At 38.4% G+C, this 20421-nt stretch overlaps 2 protein-coding genes and 1 pseudogene across 2 annotated transcripts; all 3 read left to right on the forward strand.

The window, feature by feature from the left end:
* Positions 1 to 224: 224 nt before the first annotated feature.
* LOC132132856 (olfactory receptor 6N1-like) lies at positions 225 to 1190 on the forward strand. The gene has a single exon (XM_059545382.1). It carries the CDS (start codon positions 225 to 227, stop codon positions 1188 to 1190), a length of 966 nt encoding a protein of 321 aa, XP_059401365.1.
* Positions 1191 to 9617: 8427 nt separating this feature from the next.
* Positions 9618 to 11669, forward strand: LOC132132379 (olfactory receptor 6N1-like; annotated as a pseudogene).
* A 4596-nt stretch (positions 11670 to 16265) lies between these two features.
* or30bv1 (odorant receptor, family 30, subfamily BV, member 1) lies at positions 16266 to 17243 on the forward strand. Its single transcript, XM_059545281.1, has one exon. It carries the CDS (start codon positions 16266 to 16268, stop codon positions 17241 to 17243), a length of 978 nt encoding a protein of 325 aa, XP_059401264.1.
* The last annotated feature ends 3178 nt before the right edge of the window (positions 17244 to 20421 follow it).

A 20421-nucleotide genomic window follows, 5' to 3' on the forward strand; every position in this document is an offset into this window, starting at 1 on the left:
GATCAAAACTCTTTTTATAATTCTGTTAAAACTATATTTCAACTTTCACAGTTTTCATCACCTGGCCGTTACAGACGCTGTCTGCATCCTTCTGCCATTTTCCTTAATAGGAGCTTTTTTTCTGTGTATATATGAGAACTTCATGGGTGTAATTGTTGTCATTTAATTTTATATCTGTATTTTGAAATAGTTGTGTCTGAATGTTAGGAAGTGAGTTACTGCAAATGGCAGCTGAAAATTACTCTGTGAACAATGTACAGAGCTTTATAATCACTGGATTTGATCACCTGCAGAATCAAAAGCTCCTCGGATTTCTCATCTTATTAACCTACATGCTCATACTTCTTGGGAATGGAATTAATCTGTGTGTCATCTCGATTAACAGACATTTACACAAACCAATGTACATATTAATCTGTAATCTAGCCATTGTTGACATAATATTCTCCTCTACCTGCAGCACAACCATGATCTCAGTGCTTCTGGCTGAGATTAAAACTGTTTCATATTACTCTTGTATCTCGAGGACATACTTTTTTCATCTCGGTGGTATCACAGCATGCATGGCTTTGACATTGATGGCAATAGACCGACTTATTGCGATCAGGCTTCCATTAAGGTACCACAGCATTGTAACAAATTCACGAACATTTCTGCTTATTTTACTAACTTGGCTCATTGGTTTTGCTATAATGGGTGTTGAGATATCAGTGGTAGACAGTGTCCCATACTGTCAGCCTGTCATCAGATATGTGTTCTGTGATTATCCTTCTATGATCAGAGCTGCTTGTGTTAATCCTGAACCCTATTTTTTCTTGCCTACATTGATCAATCTTTGGTTGCTGTGTGGGCAGTTTCCCTTTATTCTGTGTACCTATGCTGTCCTTGCTTACAGCGTTACTAGACTCTCCAACAACTCAAGCAAAAAGCAAATGATCAGCACCTGCTCCAGTCATCTCATTGTCTTGTTTAGTTATTATGCACCAAAGCTGGTTTCTAATTTACTAACTCGAATAGGAGTCGTCTTAAGCTTAACAGACAGAAACGCAGTAACAATCATAGCCTCTCTTGTTCCTTCATTAATAAACCCCACTGTTTATTGCACCAGGACTAAAGAGATCAGGAAACGATTAGCTGATGTATTTTTGCACAAAAGAATTGTACCAAATCACTTAAAGGCTGTCTCATAATAATATTATATGATAAAATTATATAATATTGTATTAAATATCATGGGTGATTGTGAAGATGTTGGTGATGCAAGGTGATTGACATTCATATTTTATGCTATGCTTACAGCAGTGGTGACTGGTGGTAGGGCTGTGCTGTGTCACATCAATCAATTTTAGCAAACATCCCAGTATGAAGTAATGCTAACAGTAAAAGACAAATTTTAAGAAAAATATTGAGGCTTAAAACATTTTAAATAAAGATATGTTTCAACAAGTTCATGGTTAAGTTTGATTCTCATTATTTTTTGCAAGCTCTAAGATAAACTGATACTCATATGTACAAAAATAACCACTGACCCTTGCTAACTCCTGTGTACAACATTCGCCAGACATGCTGCCATATCAGACTTTATCAAGGCCTTACAGACAAGTCCTGACTCTATAGGTGCGATAGAGAAATAGCCCAATTTGTACAATATTTGTTGACACTTATTGGTTAAATTTTGACATATCTTGAATATGTTCATAGCAGTTAGCTAAACTGCTACATAAACCTTCCTTTGGTGGGCGATTTTTTTCTTCACCAATTGCATTGACACACATATAGGGAATGCGTCCAACAGCACCGTTCCACAACCAAGTGCAGAATGAAGACACAATGTGAACCAAGACCCAAAGCAATCATACTGAGGGCCCCTGTTGACAGGGTAGGGGACGAAGGGATGATGCGAAGACTCAATGCTGCAGAGAATGGGCTTTTATTGATAAAATTAAACAAAAGAGCAACAAAAACTACCCCATATCGTTTTTTCACTTTTTCATACGGGATAAGACAACATGCAGCCAGGGAAAACCAAGCTGTGTGCTACACAGCACACAACAAAACAGGATATGAAAGCACGCAGCTGATAACATGATCTGCATGCAACAACAATACAGGACAACGTGGTCGAACACAAACCATGTGCTACACAAAACACAACACACGTGGACAGAAGAGCACATGGCCAAGCAACAATTAGATGTTTTAATAATCTAAATTGCCAACAGTAAAAAAAATTCAACTCAAACAACTCAAACTTGATATTTAGCCCTATTTTGAAGATAATGCCGTTGCATTGTCTGCGCAACGTGACAAGTCACACCAAGGCAAGAGGCAGTAACTTCCACATTATCAATTATTTGGTTGCTGATCACCATTTACAAAATCATTATAATATAACACCTGTATAAAATCTTGTGATCATTGGCTGTCTCATTTAGGCTATTGCATACAGATGCATCTTTAAAAAAAATTTAAAATCATTGAAAAGGTCTTTATTTTTTGTAATTTAATTAAATTGAACTTTCTTGTATTCTAGATTCATTGCACACAAACTGAAAACTGAAACGCGCAAGGATGTACCTTATCGTCCGAAGCAGCACGTTGGGACAACACTGCTCCTACCCCCACCTCTGACTCGTTGACCTCCACCACGAACTGCCGTGTGGGATCAGGGGCCACAAGGATGGGAGCCGAAACTAAGTGGTTCTTGAGGTTAGTGAACGCAGCCTCAGCTGCGTCCGACCACCTGAACGGAGTACTGGGAGAGGTCAAGGCTGTCAGAGGTGAGGCTAGTTGGCTGAAATTACATATAAAACGCTGATAGAAATTGGCAAACCCCAGAAACCCGCTGTAGGGCCTTACGGGAATCTGGAGATGGCCAATCTATCACAGCCTTAACCTTGTCAGGGTCCATACGTATTCCCTCGGACGAGACAATATACCCTAGGAAGGGAACAGACTGTGCATGGAATACGCATTTCTCCGCCTTGACAAAAAGCCCATTCTCAAGTAACCTCTGGAGCACTCGTCTGACGTGTTGAACGTGTTCCTGGAGAGATGAAGAAAAGATCAGTATGTCATCCAGGTAAACATATATAAACTGATCTACCATATCTCTCAACACGTCATTCATGAGGGAGGGAGAGAAGCAGCACGGGATTTACTGAACACTTCCTTCAGGTCCAGATACTCAACGGGCACGTTTGGCAGAACCATGTTCTCCTTCTAAAACAGAAACAGGGACAACAGAACAAGCAGAAACCAGACAAGACTCATGACATCTTTCACTCCACAATGTGACAGTGTTAGAACCCCATTCCACTCGTGGATTATGCTTGGATAACCAGGGGTGACCTAAAACAATGGGAGCAACAGGGGAGTCCATGAGAAAAAAGGATATGGTTTCTTGATGGTTTCCAGACGTGAGCAGTGTGATGGGTTCTGTATGGTGTGTGACGTGAGGCAGTTCCTGGCCGTTGAGTGCGATGACATGGATGGGGAGAGACACAGGGAGGACAGGAATGTTCAGGTGATGTGCAAGTGAAGAATCAATGAAATTACCTTCGGCTCCGGAGTCCAGAAGGGCGTGACACTCGTGATGTTGATTCTTCCACCGCAGTTTCACCGGAAGGAGGGTCAATGATGTAGGTGAGGACTTCTCAGCGGAGATCCCACCTGATAGTAGCCTCAAGTTTACTATCGGCTGGCTCTTTTACCGGGCATGAGTAGGCGTTATGAGCAGAGCCTCCACAGTACAAACACAGTCCTTGGGACCTCTGCCGCTCCCTCTCCCTCCGGGACAGCCGAGCTCTACCCATCTGCATGGGCTCGTGGTCGTTGACAGAACCGACCGTGTTCTCTAGACTCAAGCGCCCCCTAACAGGAGAGATGGTAGATCTTGAAGGACTGGGTTGGCGGCCCAAGCGATTAATCCGTGCGTCAACTCGTAGAGCCAGTTCAATGAGTCCGTTGAGAGTGGGGGGCAGCTCGAGGAGGTAGATCTCTTGCTGAATACAGTTGGATAACCCATGCAGGAATCTATCCCACTGCGCCCCCTCGTTCCACTGGCACGCGGCCACCAGGGTGCGGAACTCGATGGAGTAGTCGGTTACTGAGGAAGAGCCTTGACGGAGTTCCGAGAGTCGATGAGCGGCTTCCCTGCCGGTCGCGGCCCGGTCGAAGACTCTCCTCATTTCCTCAGAGAGGGCGTGGAACGAGGCACAACACGGGTGTTGGTTTTCCCACACCGCCGTTCCCCATAAGGCCGCCTTGCCAGACAATAATGTGAGCGTGAACGCTACTTTAGAATTTTCAGTAGCAAAGGTGCGGGGCTGTAGGGTGAAATGGATTGAACACTTAGTTAAGAAAGTTCTACAAAATGCTGGCTCACCCACATAGTTCTCCGGCGCCAGAAGTCGCGGCTCAGGCCGGAAGTGCTACTGGGGAATCTCCCGGGGGACGGACGGCGCAGGCGGTGCGATGGGCGCAGTGGGAGACGTTAGTTGATGGAACTGCTGGGTGAGCTCGGACACCTGTGCCACCAGCGCTTGGACAGCGCGTCCGGTGTTCGAGATTCTCTCCTGCTGCTGATCCATTCTTTTGACGCTGTGATGCATGAAATCCGTGAGTGTGTTGGTGCTCGCTGCTTCCATGTGGGTGAGATCATTATGTGACGGTGGATTAAGGAAAGTCTGGAAGCAGATGCAAGTTAACAGATTTAATGGGCTGAGAGGAATACAAATACACAAACAAACAAAGATGCTGAGGTGACGACACTTCGTGGTGGTGGGAAGGAGGTGAGGAATCCGGATGATGGCGGTGAGTAGGCAGCAGGAGAGGATGGCACAGGAACTGCGGGGAATAGAACCGAAGGTAAGTGTCCGTGGCTGAGTGAACGTGCGGAGAGTGGATGAGGTTCTAGGGAAAACACAGACATCCAACGCAGACAACACTAAAGCCAGACGAACAGGGTAACCACATCAAACAAGTAACAACGATCTCACAAACACAAGACGTGAGACAAGCCAATATATAGAGGATGAGTAATGAGTGGCAGCTGTTGCTGATGACAATTAACAGAGACGCCCACAAGCTAATCAGTGCAGACGCGAAACACACAGATTTCACCACAAAATGCAAACACCCCAAGATCACGGTTTACCAACCCGTGACAGTTATTATACTGACAAATGTCGAGAGCGCATTATTCTAGATTAAATCTAGATTAAAGACCCATCTCTTTAACCTGGCTTACACATAACATACTAATATGCTTTTAATATCCAAATCGGTTAAAGGATTTTTAGGCTGCATTAATTAGGTAAACCGGAACCGGGAACACTAAGCATAACACCCGATGTACTTGCTACATCATTAGAAGAATGGCATCTACGCTAATATTAGTCTGTTTCTCTCTTATTTCGAGGTCACCGTAGCCACCAGATCCAGTCTGTATCCAGATCAGAGGGTCACTGCAGTCACCCGGATCCAGTACGTATCCAGACCAGATGGTGGATCAGCACCTAGAAAGAACCTCTACATCCCTGAAAGACAGCGGAGACCAGGACAACTAGAGCCCCAGATACAGATCCCCTGTAAAGACCTTGTCTCAGATGACCACCAGGACAAGACCACAGGAAACAGATGATTCTTCTGCACAATCTGACTTTGCTGCAGCCTGGAATTGAACTACTGGTTTCGTCTGGTCAGAGGAGAACTGGCCCCCCAACTGAGCCTGGTTTCTCCCAAGGTTTTTTTCTCCATTCTGTCACCAATGGAGTTTCGGTTCCTTGCCGCCGTCGCCTCTGGCTTGCTTAGTTGGGGTCACTTCAACTACAGCAATATCATTGACTTGATTGCAAATAAATGCACAGACACTATTTAAAATGAACAGAGATGACATCACTGAATTTAATGATGAACTGCCTTTAATTGTCATTTTGCATTATTGGCACACTGTTTTCCTAAATAATGTTGTTCAGTTGCTTTGACGCAATGTATTTTGTTTAAAGCGCTATATAAATCAAGGTGACTTGACTTGACTTAATCACAGCTATCAATGTGAACGTTGTCTATATGAATAGAGTGTGATTATTGACTTTAATGCGCATTTGTATGATTACCATCTCTATAACTGGCCATCAGCACGTCAGCACGTGATAATTAACTATATGAGCAGAATTCGTTTTAAATGCTGTATTTCTAGCAATCTCAGGATGTACTGTAATTGGCATACTTAGTTAAATATTTTTTTTTTCTTATTTATTTTTAATAAGTCCTCCTCCCTGTAGGCAGTCTCATTGTTGTCTCTGATGTGGTCTATCACTGTGATGTCATCTGCAAACTTGATGATGGAGTTAGATCCATGCTTGCAGTCGTGGGTGTAGAGGGGATAGAGAAATGGGCTCAGTCTTGTGGTATGCTGGTGTTGATTGTGATGGTGGTGGAGCAGGTGTATCCTGACCTAACATGCTGAGGTCTGTTGGTCAGAAAGTGCATAATCCAGTTGCAGAGAGAGGTGTTAATGTCCAGGTCTCCAAGTTGTGTGGTCAGCTTGGTGGGAATGACAGTGTTAAATGCTGAGTTGAAGTCAACAAACAACATCCTTAAATATAATGTTGTGTGATGACTTGATCTTGTTATAGACGGCTCATTGTGTTTTTAAAGTGAAGAAAAAAAGAATGTAGGAAAATAATAAGAAATTAATTCTACAATGTACAAAGCCTATTTTATTACCAAACGCTGTTTCTCCAATGTTGTTCACAAGTCATATTACATGTTATATCCAAATGCTTAATAAGTGGTTTAGTTGTGTAAGTATTTATTTTGTATTTTGTATGGGTCTTTATTGATAGATATATAACTTATGGTAAAGGTTAAAGGTTACAGGCAGCTTGGTTTGATTGTGTTTGTGTGTCATTGTGAACATTAATCGATATTGTCACTTGTTTACATCACTCATTATTGATAATTCTCCCAGGTTAGGTTTCGCATCTGTACAATCTTCAGAATCTGTAAGTCTCCAGAGAGCAAATTAACAGCATATAGCAAATGTGTTGACATTCTTCGGGCAAAAACAAAACAGTCACATTGTTTGTAGCACTATGTTACATGAAAACTCTTGACATCAGATCTCTAATGTCTTCCTCACTGAGCACACCTTCTCTCCGAAGACATAATAATCAAACTAAATTATTATGAAAATAAGATGATGGATAAATTATGTAAGAATATAAACTACTATTTCCACAAATCTAATCAGCCATTTAGGGCTCAAATGCATCAGCTTTTGCTTATGATTTAACGATTTGCCAGGTTGTGGTCTTTAATGTACCACTTATTTGTGATGTTAAAAATAAACTAACTTGCAGTCTGTTTAAATTTCTGAATGATAAATAATTTGTAATACTGAAAATAAATAATTTGCTCCTGCTCAAGCAATTGCTTCACTATCTTAGTAAAATAGCAATGATGCTTCCACCCCATTAATATACACAGGGGCCCTCTTAATGATTGAGCCGACAATGTTCCCTGTAGTGTTTGAGATCCCATTACACAAATGTTTTAATAGAATCAGTAACTGATGTAATTTTTGGGACTGAGGGCCAGCAGACATTATTTTATGCTCAATTCACGAGTTCACACTTATATATAATAAACTATATATATAAAATAAGGGGAGTCGTGGCCTAATGGTTAGAGAATGTCACTTCACTTCACTAAACTGAGTAAAGGGTTATGCGTATTTGGTGTGCTGTCCAGGGAAAGGGCTCCGAGCTCGGTAATTACTCCCCTTGGTCGGGGAGAGGGGTCCGAGCTCAGCGTTTAGTCCGGACCCAAGTGCTCCCCCCAAGTGCTCTTCCCTGTGCTGGGTTAGGAACGGGCTGAAGGTGAGGAGTCGGGGTGGCGGAGGGATGTTGAAAGACTAGAAAAGTGAAAAAAAGTGAAAGTGACATGACATTCAGTCAAGTATGGTGACCCATACTCAGAATTCGTGCTCTGCATTTAACCCATCCGAAGTGCACACACACAGAGCAGTGGGCAGCCATATATGCTGCAGCGCCCGGGGAGCAGTCGGGGGTTCGATGCCTTGCTCAAGGGCACCTAAGTCGTGGTATTGAAGGTGGAGAGAGCACTGTACATGCACTCCCCCCACCCACAATTCCTGCCGGCCTGAGACTCGAACTCACAACCCTTCGATCGGGAGTCCGACTCTCTAACCATTAGCCCACAACTTCCCATAGAATAACGAAGGTAGGACTGCTTTGATTATTTATAGGGGTTCTCTCTTGCGCTGACTGGATAGATGGATGTTAACTGATTACTGATGATGAATTGGCCGCGTTAATTATCTGCACGAGCTCCTCCCGAAAATTGTTTATGAAACATCACTTCACAAGTTCACACTTATAATAAACTGAGTAAAGGGTTATGCATATTTGGCGTGCTGTCCAGGGAGAGGGCTCCGAGCTCGGTACTTATGCCCGCTCTGCGTTTAGTCCGGACCCAAGTGCTCCCCAAAAATGCAATTAGAATGGGAGAGCAGCCAGATACGTACATTTGCAGCCCCCCAAAAAGCAAGGCTTAATGTTAGAGGGGTGCTGGACGTCCTTTGGTAAACATTTGTTGCAGCGGTATCTAGGAAGAGAATTTGGCTTCTGTGGAAGCGTTCACTGCCAGAGCAGTGGGAAAAACATATAGAGGCTCTTATGGGAGTGGATGCTGCTGCGGCAGTGGAGAAATATGGATAGAGGCTCCTGCGGGAGCAGCTACTGCTGCGACTGTAGGGAAAGACAGAAAAGGCTCCTTAAATTATATTAAGCTTTAAAGTTCTGCATAATTAGGGGCGTGGCCACTGGAGTGACAGGTGTATTGCCGCTGCTGTCACCGCCGTCGCGCTAGGTGGGCGTGGTTTCAGCAACCAGCTCCCGCCTTTTTGCCTATTTTTGATTACCCCAGAGTGACATGCTGTGACGCGCTGCCAAGATGGCGACGGTCTGCTCCGCCCACTTTTGGTTTCAAATACTCTCGTCTGAAACCTATGGGTGAAGTCACGGACACTACGTCTACGTTTTTATACAGTCTATGGTATCATCTCAGTGAGGTTTGGACATGGACAGTTAGGCAAATGTAATGCCTTCAGACATTTCAGTGTGGATGACAACTCTGGAAAAAAATGCCTTGTTGGCTTCATGGTTAAAAAAAATGCCATCGACATTCAAAATAATTACGTCATAACATCATTATAAACTTTAGCCATGAAACCTGCATTTAGTATCTTCACCTGAAAAGTTATTAATTTATGGTCTGCACCGCTAGTGGAGGCAGCCTCAAACTGCGCTGCGACTGGAAAAGCCATGGTGAAAGGCTGAGCCATGGCAGGAAGCAAGTGAGGCTTTGCTGCGGTGAGATCAGGGGTGCGGCCCAGGCTCGTTGAATGTCTGCTGTGATCCAGCGCTCGAGGAGAGCCCGGGTCTTGATCAGGACAATGGTGGTGTCGACCGAGGCAAGCTCGGGGCTTTGCACGGTCTATTGGCCACAGCGTGTGGCTGGTCGAGTAGAGCAGCTGTCGCGATAACGCTTGGTGCTTGGCAGCCGTGTTTGGCGGGGAAGGAGTGATCATGGGGCCGGCAAATTGCGGAAGATCTTAAAAAATCCCCTGTATACATCTCTTTATTGGATGGAAAATTGGGTCTGTGATAAGATGGCAAACCGAATGCTGAAAGACTAGAATAACGAAGGTAGGACTGCTTTGATTATTTATAGGGGTTCTCTCTTGCGCTGATTGGATAGATGGATGTGATGAATGATGATGAATTGGCCGTGTTAATTATCTGCGCATGCTCCTCCCAAAACTTGTTTATGAAACATCACTAACATTAAGAATATTCATGCTTCAGATACAAAGGCAGAAACAGACTAACCTCTAACTAGACTTAACTTCTGACGCATAATGATTTTTTTTAACCATTCAGGATGTGGTGTTACATCAAAACCACAAACATTGTTATCAATCTACATTACAGAATACTATGTACGGTACACTGGTTAATGTAAACATCTGTTAGTCTAGATGATACTCAGATTGATGTCCATTACAGACAGCGTCTGCATCCTTCTGCCATTTTCCTTCATAGGAGCTTTTTTTCTGTGCATAAATGAGTACATCAAGGATATAATTAATTTTGACTAATCATGTGTTATATAGTGTATTTTGCTTGTGGCTGTTTTAGCAGTTGACTGAAAATGAAACTGTGAAAAATGTAGAGAGCTTTATAATCACTGGATTTGATCACCTGCAGAATCAAAAGTTCCTCAGATTCCTCATCTTATTAACCTACATGCTCATATTGGGTCATAAGACATGTTGGTCAACATCTTTTTTTTGTAATTTTACATTACATTACATTTAGCTGACACTTTTATCCAAAGCGGCTTACAATTATATATATGTCAGAGGTCGCACACCTCTGGAGCAACTAGGGGTTAAGTGTCTTGCTCAGGGACACATTGGTGTCTCACAGTGGATTCGAACCCGGGTCTCTCACAGCACAGGCATGTGTCTTATCCACTGCGCCAACACCACCCCTCTTTTCTTGGTCAACATCTTTTGATGATCCTGGATCAACAGTATTTTCCAAAAATATAGACTAAGCCCAATTCCTACCCCTAACACTAACCTTACTGGTAATTTATTCCTAAAATCAGTGGGAAATGATATCTGATATACAAGGGTGTAGAAGCTCCTAACCCTGATTTTAAGCCTAAAACAGATATTTCCTGAAAAGTTATCTCAATTCTGATTGGTTGATTGGAATGTTGTACCAGAATCAATAAGGATGTTGATCCAGAAACATGTTGTACTTGGTGAAATCATGCTGACTGCTCATATTGATTGGGAACGGGATTAATCTGTGTATCATCTCAACTAACAGGCATTTACACAAACCAATATATATATTAATCTGTTATCTAGCTGTTGTTGACAATGTTCTCCTCTACCTGCAGCACAACCATGATCTCAGTGCTGCTGGCTGATATTAAAACCATTTCATACTACTCTTGTATCTCAAGGATGTTCTTCTATCATCTTGGTGATTTCAAAGTATGCATGGCTCTGACATTAATGGCAATATACCTACTTATTGCGATCAGGCTTCCATTGACATACTACAGCATTGCAACAAATTCAAGAACATTTCTGTTCATTTCTGATTTGGCTCATTACTATCGCTTTAATGGGTGTTTTGACATCTGTGGTAGACAACTTCCCATACTGTCAGCCTGTTCTATGATCAGAGCTGCTTGTGTTAATCCTGAAACCTATTTTTTTCTTGCCTGCAATGATTAATCAGTGGTGGTTCTGTGGGCAGTTTCCCTTTATTATGTGCACGTATACTGTCCTGGCCTATAGTGTGACTAAACTCTCCAACAATGCAAGCACAAAACAAATGATCAACACTTGTTTGAGTCACCTCATTGTATTATTTAGTTATTATGCACCAAAAATGGTCTCCAGATTGTTTACTCAAATAGGAGTTGTGCTGACTTTAACAGAGAGAAATGCATTATTAATTGTTGCTTCTCTTATTCCTCCCTTAATAAACCCCACATTTAACTGCACCAGAACTAAAGAGATCAGAAAATTATTAGCAGAAGCATGTTGCACATAAAAGTTGCACCAAATAATTTGAAGGTTTTATCATAATAGTTTATTGTGTCAATTCTCATAGCTGATTTTAATGATGTGGTTGTTGCATTTATTAGTTGCATTTATTAATGTCATTTATGACACTCTTGCTCATGTTAGAAATTAAACTAATGCATAGATGTTTTTTATTGTGTTGTGTAATGGACAGTATTTATTAATGATGTTAATGTACAACAGTCTTTCTAGAGCTCTCTGTACCTGCCACAGAAAAAAACTGTCAGGCCAATGATAATTATAATAATTAATTCCCCTATGAAGGAAATTAATGAGGTTTTTAATTCTCGATAATGAAATGTGCTGTTTCTTTGTTTTTGAGAAGACGTTTCACTTTATTATACACTAGGGAAGAAAAGATTATTGCTGTATTAATAATAAACAATAAATTAACTATTTTCCTTCAGTCATTTCCCAACAGAGACATTAATGACAATCTATTATTCACTTAGATCATCAGTGTATTAAACCCTTGGCACCACTGTGACCCTGAGCATGCAATGTCACCCAAAAGGGATTTAAAGACTCCTTTTAACAATATTATACTGATAAAACGTATCTCTATCTAACTATATCTATCATTTAGTGCGGTCTCCATATGAGAAACCATTTGAAAACTCATTTCTAACAAAAAGGTACCAATATTGTGACCTAGTTTGGTCTAGAAACCTTGTTAAAAAAAGTTAATATCATGGTAGGACCAAAAGCTAATCACTAAAACATAAGCAAGAAGGGATGTTTTTGAGAATATTTCTAAATGCCTGATTAGTTTTATGAAAACTGCAGCTTATAGTCTAACATTATTTACACTGTCTACATGTTATTTTCTTACTTGACAGACATTGAGGTTTGCGTTTTGACAGAAGGGGTGCTTACAGAGAAACTCATTAAAGGTTTGATGTCAGGGTTTATCCCTGTCACTGTTGTTTGTCTGAAGAGTGTCAACATACTTGCTACATGCCCTTAATTTGCTCTCTGGAGACACTAGACACCCTGAACATTGTACAGATGGGAAACTAAACCTGAGAGAATTACCACTGAGTGATGTAGTAAATAAGTGACAACACTCATTTATGTAGATGATGACACTCAAGAAAAACAAAAGTCAAAACATAATAATGGCCTAAGTCTGGAATCAAAATGTAATTTAACACTGAAGTAGAATTAAGGTAAAAAGAATAGAATGAATATGGTACAGAGAATGGAACTTTTTGGTTGAAAATAAAATGGTTTTGCACCACCCAGGGGGCATTTCACAGGAAAACTGCAGTCACAAAAAAACGTATACATAGTAACATGTTATACATGTTTTTCAAATGCAATCAGACTTTTTATACAATATAAGTATTTTCAAATTAAAAAGTAGATGGCAATTTACAGTGACAAGGTCTAAAAACTATAAACTCCAAAAACAATAATAACTATAGACATTGCTTAAATATACAGTAGGTACATGTATAACAATTAATTAACTTCTGGCTTTTAATTTTCTACTTAATAAACATTATTATTATTACTATCATTATTGTTATCATTATTAAGAAATTCAAGGGATAATTCACCCAAAAAAGCACAATACAATGATAAATAAGACTATTTTTTTATATATATATATGTATGTTTTTGCCACAGGTCATGCATACCTTTATTCACACTGGATATTACAGGTGCAATTTCTCTTTGTTTATTTTTTTTTTTTTTACTTAAGCCAGTTTAGTACTAAAGTATCAGTCAGACAAATGAATTAAAATTAAAAATGGGCCTCGTATGTAGCATAGCAGAGCAAAACAATAAGAACTGATGCTGTAGAAATAACATCAATTTGATGCGTTGACTCGTGAGAATATATTAGGAGTGTTAATAAACAGGACATAAATATTTTTCTGTTTTCCCAACAGTAGCCAGTAATCTATTATTCAATTATATCATGTATTAGAGGCTTGGCACCACTAAGCATCTGAGGCTGAAGGGGGATTATGATTCAATAATATACTACGTATATGATGCTATGAACTACTGAGTTTAGCTTAAAGGGACAATAAGTAACTTTTTAGGTATTTTATTATCTAAAATCAATATTTTTATTCATAAATATGCCCTCAATGGTGTACAAATACCTATGCCAATGTTTAAACTAATCCTCGTAAATGAAGAATTTATTATCTTTATATACATGGGACGGGTAGGTCGACGGAGGCTTCCATGTAGTTCCGCCATCTTGCAAAACTATAATAGCAGAGAGGGACAAAAAGTACTAAGCCAACGGGTTTCCACAACGCGTTTTCGGTCAGAGCCAGAAACGCAGGTGCAGAGCAGTGAGAGGCGCTTGAAACTGCACCGGCAAGTTTAAAAGTCTGGATTGCATTCTTATTATGGACCATACATATGCCGCACCACAGGAGAAGAAAACATCGTCGCAAAAACGAAGTGCTATTAGAAGACTTCCTGTCAAAGCTTTTTGGTACATATCGCCTACCGTAGATGCAACGCGCATTTGAAAAGCGAGGCGCTGGAGAGCAAAATTAGTTTGAATGCAAAATACAATTTCACCACTAGATGGGAGTAATTCCTACTTACAGTCCCTTTAACAGAACACGCACTGGTAAATAGGGTAAATATTGTAAACCATCCCAGTAGATTGATAATAGTACATTAAGATAATTGTTTTGTATAACAAGTTTTTTTTTATGTTTTTTTTTAAATATGCAAATTGGGTATTGTCTTATTAAATATGCAGTCATTATACATTCATTTCCAGAAATCTGCGCAAGATAAAGCCAGGTTCCTACATTTCACTTTGTTGACATTTTGTATATCTTTTCATCACTCCATGAATCAGAAAATGTTTTCAAGATATATTTTTGGAATAAAATGATATAAATTAGGTGAATGATATATGAAAAAATCCCTCTCTAAAAACCTCCAGAATATATACTGCATATATAAAACTGTAAAGTCTGGCATATGTAAGTGTTGCTGAAGTGAAGATATCTCAGTGAATGTGAAAAAAAAACTCATTTTGAGATAACAGACAATAAAGAGACATATTTTATTTGAAATCTAAAGACGTTAAATAAATCACTCATCTGAAAGAATACGTTAAATAAATCACTCATCTGAAAGAATATGATTTCAACAATCTAATAATTTACCAGTGATTTGTCTATATAGTTTCTTAAATGTAAGACTACTTTATCCCATAACCATGAGCTGATATATTAAGGCCAACTTTAGTTTTACTGTTTACAAAATATAATACTATTAAATGCTTAATGTGCATAAATGTTAGTGGAGTCAGCAGATTATAGTCTAAAATAGTTAACAGGTATCTCTATTAATTATTTTCTTATTTGATACAGTTTGATGTTTGTATGTTTTTAAGAGAAGGGTTGCTCACTGAGGGAGACATCAGATGTGATGTCTAGGGTTTCCATGTAACATGCCGTAAACACTGACACTGTTGCTTGTCAGAAGAGTCAACATATTTGCAACATGCCCATAATTTGCTTTCAAGAGACACTAGACAGACCCTGAAGATTATGGACTGATGGGAAACTGAGATTATTTACACTGAGGAATCATAGTAAATCATGAGATAAGAGTCCAATTAATGTATATACTGACACTTATAAACAACAAAAACCCATGAGATCCGATGACAGGCAGAAAAAAACTTGCAATGACACCAACTGTAAGAGAAAAGATTTACTGACATTTAATAATTAACCATATCCTTCTTATTTCATAAGCAGCTTTATAAAACTTGTGATAAAACAATGACATTTTAGTTGGTTTAGTGTCTATTGATAATTCAGCACTCTCAGCACTGTTTAACTGCACTGCAAAGCTACGGTGATTAAAATAATCTAAAATAAAAATAAAATCAAATTCTGGCCAGCCTATATACAGTCCTAATGTCTGAGACAAGAATTGAAAATTATTCTCGTTTTATTTCTGTAATAGTAATATCTTGTCATTTTTACCATTTGGCATGTCATTGTTACGCTTATGGCAGCAGATGAGGCCTGATATGAGGCCTGTTTTTTCCACCTGTATGATTAAGGTGACTTCATGAGCTATGATTGACATCCAGTCCCTAAAGCCACCCTGACCTTGTCATCATCTCGAGAAAAAAATAAGTCCCAACCACACTGTACATAACAGCAAATGCTATATAAGTGATAAGTAATAATGTATTTTTCTTAATTTAGAGCACAGTCAACATAACAGGTGCAAATTCCCTGCCTTAATGTTGAATGTCTTGCTGTTTAATAATAATGAATTTAATTACATACTGTACATTTAATTTAATTTTATGGCGTTTTACTTTCTTTAAAGAGTCTTTAAAGCTCTCCATGTCTTTAGAAAATACGGAGTTATCTGTTTTTTGTAATACCACATTTTTACAATGAATTTTAAAATGTCATTTAATATTAAATTTGACATTTTAAGTGTAATATTATGATAATGTAATATTCATGTATTTGTAACATTTATTCAGATTATATAAATATTAATATTAGACCATTTCAATCACTTGTGTCCTCTCTGCAGATCTGGCAAAATGTTACCGAAGAACTGGACAACTATCACTGAGTTTATCATTGTGGGCTTCCCTGGACTCCATCCAGACTATTACGGCCTGGTCTCGGCCATTTTTTTTGTCGTCTACATGACCACAGTGGCTGGTAACACTGTTTTCCTGGTCCTGTTTATCACTTCGGAGAGACTCAGGAAGCCTATGTACATCATCCTTGCAAACCTGGCAATGTCTGACATGTGTTTTTCCACTGTTGCCTTACCTAAAATCATAGCCAGGTACTGGTTTAATGCTGGAGCAACCCCTTTCCATGCTTGCTTCTTCCAAATGGAGCTAATTCACTATTTTGGGACATTAAACTCTCTGATAATGATGATCATGGCCCTCGATCGCTATGTGGCTATTTGTTATTCTCTGAGATACCAGACTGTTATGACTAACCGCATCACGTACATCCTAAATGCAACAGTGTGGGTAACTGCCTTCATCGCTCCCACAATAGCCACCCTGCACACTCAACAGCTTCCTTACTGTGGCCCTAAACTGATTGTTCAATGCTACTGCGACCACATCTCTATTACCAGCCTGGCCTGTGCTGAAAACAGCAAGCAGATATTGGTGGCCTTGTGCGTGGCCCTGCTTGTGCTCCTTCTCCCTCTGGCCTTCATCATTTACTCTTACTGTCACATCATAGGGTCTGTAATGAGGCTGTCGAGCTCTCAGAGTCGCTGGAAAAGTTTCGCCACCTGCAGTACACAGTTGTGCATCATCGCTCTGTTTTATGTGCCTCGCTGTGCCGTGTATATAGCCAGTTTCCTGCAAATCCAAATCAGCAGAGATTTCAGGATACTTCTTATATTGCTTTACAGCCTCATTCCACCACTGATAAACCCCTTCATCTATTGTTTACGTACTCAGGAGATCAGGATAATTGTGAGCCAGTGGGTGAGCAGGCAAAAGACCTTTAGAGAGATGTCCAGAATTAATGTGATCACTCTATAAAAAAAAAATTTCACAGGAGTTTTAATAGGATCAACCATACAATGATTTACTGTACGTGAAGCAACTGAATAAATTCTTGTGATTTGTAACTGTTTTTTAATGTTTTCTTTAAATATGTATTGTGAAGTATTCCAGTGAAATCTGGTGGTTCCAATCAAAGTCCTTTATTCTATAGTCTTTGTTCCAAGAAAAGATGACCAAAACATCTGTTTTGTTATGAACAACAGCATCTATAATATTAGCTCCTTTTGTATGTACAGCATGTAAAACAAATCATGTTAACACAAGTTACTGTTAAAGTAAAAAAAAAAAATATATATATATATAGGCCTAAATTAAAAATGTATGTATCTGAAGTACATAGAAATATGTCCACCCATTTGAATTACAGGTTTTTAACATAATCTAATAGACTTAACGTGATGTATATTTTTCAGTCATACATAAATGAAACAGGTGAGAATCAGGTAAGATTCTCAACAACAACAAAAAAAATCATGGCATAATGTATTATTAATTATTTGAATCTATTTTATTGAAACAAAACTATTTTCAAAATGCATTTATTGCACAAATCCTTTAAAATCATCAGAAATTCATTAATTGTGAAAACAATTGAATTTATACTATTAAAATGTATGAACATGGTTAAAATATGGCTACTGTAGCTGTGAAACATAGATTAAATGACAGGAACAAACTGGATTTATTCATGATAAATGTATAAACCTGGTTTCTGTATATAAAGTCATATGCATTTTAATAATTTTATTAGTTTAAATTAAGACTGTGTAATCCATATGGATAGAAATTTCATGTGCCATTCAAATACATAATTAAATTTAGGCCTAAATGTTTTTGAGTGCAGAAGTGCCATAATATATTGCATTACAATGAAAACAGCTGCTGTCTGTGGATACTTGTCTGAGACTTAAAATGAATGACAATTAAACTAAATTAATAAACCTATGACTCTCTTGATTGCCCTGTAACTTTTTATTAGGGAAGACATGAGGGATATATATATATATATATATATATATATATATATATATATATATATATATATATATATATATATATATATATATATATATATTATACCCCCTGATCATTTTAATTAATATTTCAATAATTAAACAATAAATTATTAGCAAAGAAAATATTTAATATTTATATTTAAATATATTTATTTAATATTTGTATTAAAAATTTCATTAATCTGATTTTCCCTCTCTTTTTGCACCCCCTGCTGGTGACCTTTGCAGATGCTGATGAAATTAGTTAAATAATAAAGAAATAAATAAATACATTTTTAACAAATAAAATCTTTTTTTATTATTATTATTATACATTTTAGGGAAAAACAAATAATTATGTTCGCTTGTTTGTTTGTTTTTTTATTAATTTATGTTCGTTTCCCATTTTTCCCATGCAAACAAGCACACAGGGCACCTCAACCAACAACAACCAAAGGTCATCTCAGTTTCATGACACCAAATGATTCACAACATGACGCCCTATGACGTGTTGAGCCATACAGGATTTAACACTGATCCTACAGCTATACATTTAATGAAACTACAAGCAAAACATTGGCATCACCACTGATCACGAGTCAATATTTTGAGATATATATAATAGAGAGCTCAACGCGCTGCAACTTAAGAAAACACATGCAAATTGAAAAAAACACCAGCAAAAAAAAAAAAAACATAATTAGTTTGACAACACAAGTGTTGCATATCCTCACAACATAAGCAAATTAAGAAACTTCTGCAAATCTTCACAACACATGCAAATTAAGAAACGCGCTGCAAATCCTCACAACAAATGCAAATTAAGAAACAATGAAGCATTGCAAATTTATTTTCATTAACCTTAAATTATATTTAGTGGAGGATATTAAATTAAGTTAGCCGACCAATATAGTAACGTTTCAGAGTTAATCGTGTAATTATTCAGCTTATTTAGGCTAATAATATCCAAAAGACAAAGGAATCATGCATCAATGTTAGAAAAAAAAACTCACTTTCAGTTCACCAACAACTCCACTGACCAGTAGCCACTGCACAATAAGCAAATCCCAGCCAGGTCTGACACTTTTTTGGGTCCCCTTGAAACATTTCTGTTGTGGTCAGTGCTATTTGCAGCGCGTTAATTTGCATGTGTTGTGAGGATTTGCAATACTTATGTTGTCAATCTGATGAAGATGTTTTCTCCATTTGCTGGTGTTTTTTCAATTTGCATGTGATTTCTTAAGTTGCAGCGCATTGAGCTCTCTCGGCCACCATACTTGAAGCGTGTTTGGCTTCCCATAGAAACATTTGGCGGCAGCGGCTTTGTTTGAAGGCCTTGTTCGTCAGGTTCCCATGGTTTCCGTCAAAACAGTTTCTCACTACAGGACGCTTGGCGGCTCAAAAAGCTGAATCCTCGAGTCCTATTCATTTTTGTGAACGTTACGTGTGTAACGTTTTTTCAGACATATTTCAACAAATACAATACATAATAATAACAGCAGTCTATTGAATATATTATATATATATATATATATATATATATATATATATATATATATATATATATATATATATATGTATATATATATATATATATATATATATATATTTATTTATTTATAATGCAAGTTTATTCTTATGTTATTCTATTTGAGAGTGGAGAGATTCTAGTAAAAAAGAGATTTGACAGCATTTAGGATGTGTCATTTTACCCACGAGATGGCGCAAAAAGCTCACAATACGACTCATTGAGGCACATTCATGCATTAAAGGAGATAATTGCTGTCTGAATTTATTCTTTTAGAAATAAACAAAAAGAGAACACCAACCATTGATGATTCATAGTAAGCTCCTGACATGCAGTGACTTTTATAAATATATATATATATTAGATCTAAAATTACACAAGATGATTTGATTTAGAATTATGCTGGAGGGGGAAAAAGCTCATATGTTTCTGTGTTCTGCAAATACATTTTATACCTAACACTGAAGAGGAACCAAGCCAAACTTAATTCCACTTTTACGACAGCAAATGATTCAAAAGATGACCCCCTATGACGTGTCGAGCCACACAGGCATTAACACTGACTCCACAGCTATAAAATAATCAAACATTGACATCAGCACTGATCACTGAGAGCCGTGACACAGTAAGC

Source organism: Carassius carassius, chromosome 49 (genome assembly GCF_963082965.1).
Source record: "Carassius carassius chromosome 49, fCarCar2.1, whole genome shotgun sequence".
In the NCBI taxonomy this organism is placed as follows: Eukaryota; Metazoa; Chordata; class Actinopteri; order Cypriniformes; family Cyprinidae; genus Carassius; species Carassius carassius.

What these genes read in the sequence shown, in the direction of transcription:
- LOC132132856 (XM_059545382.1), top strand. Translation starts at nt 225, where the DNA reads ATGGCAGCTGAAAATTACTCTGTGAACAATGTACAGAGCTTTATAATC.
- or30bv1 (XM_059545281.1), top strand. Translation starts at nt 16,266, where the DNA reads ATGTTACCGAAGAACTGGACAACTATCACTGAGTTTATCATTGTGGGC.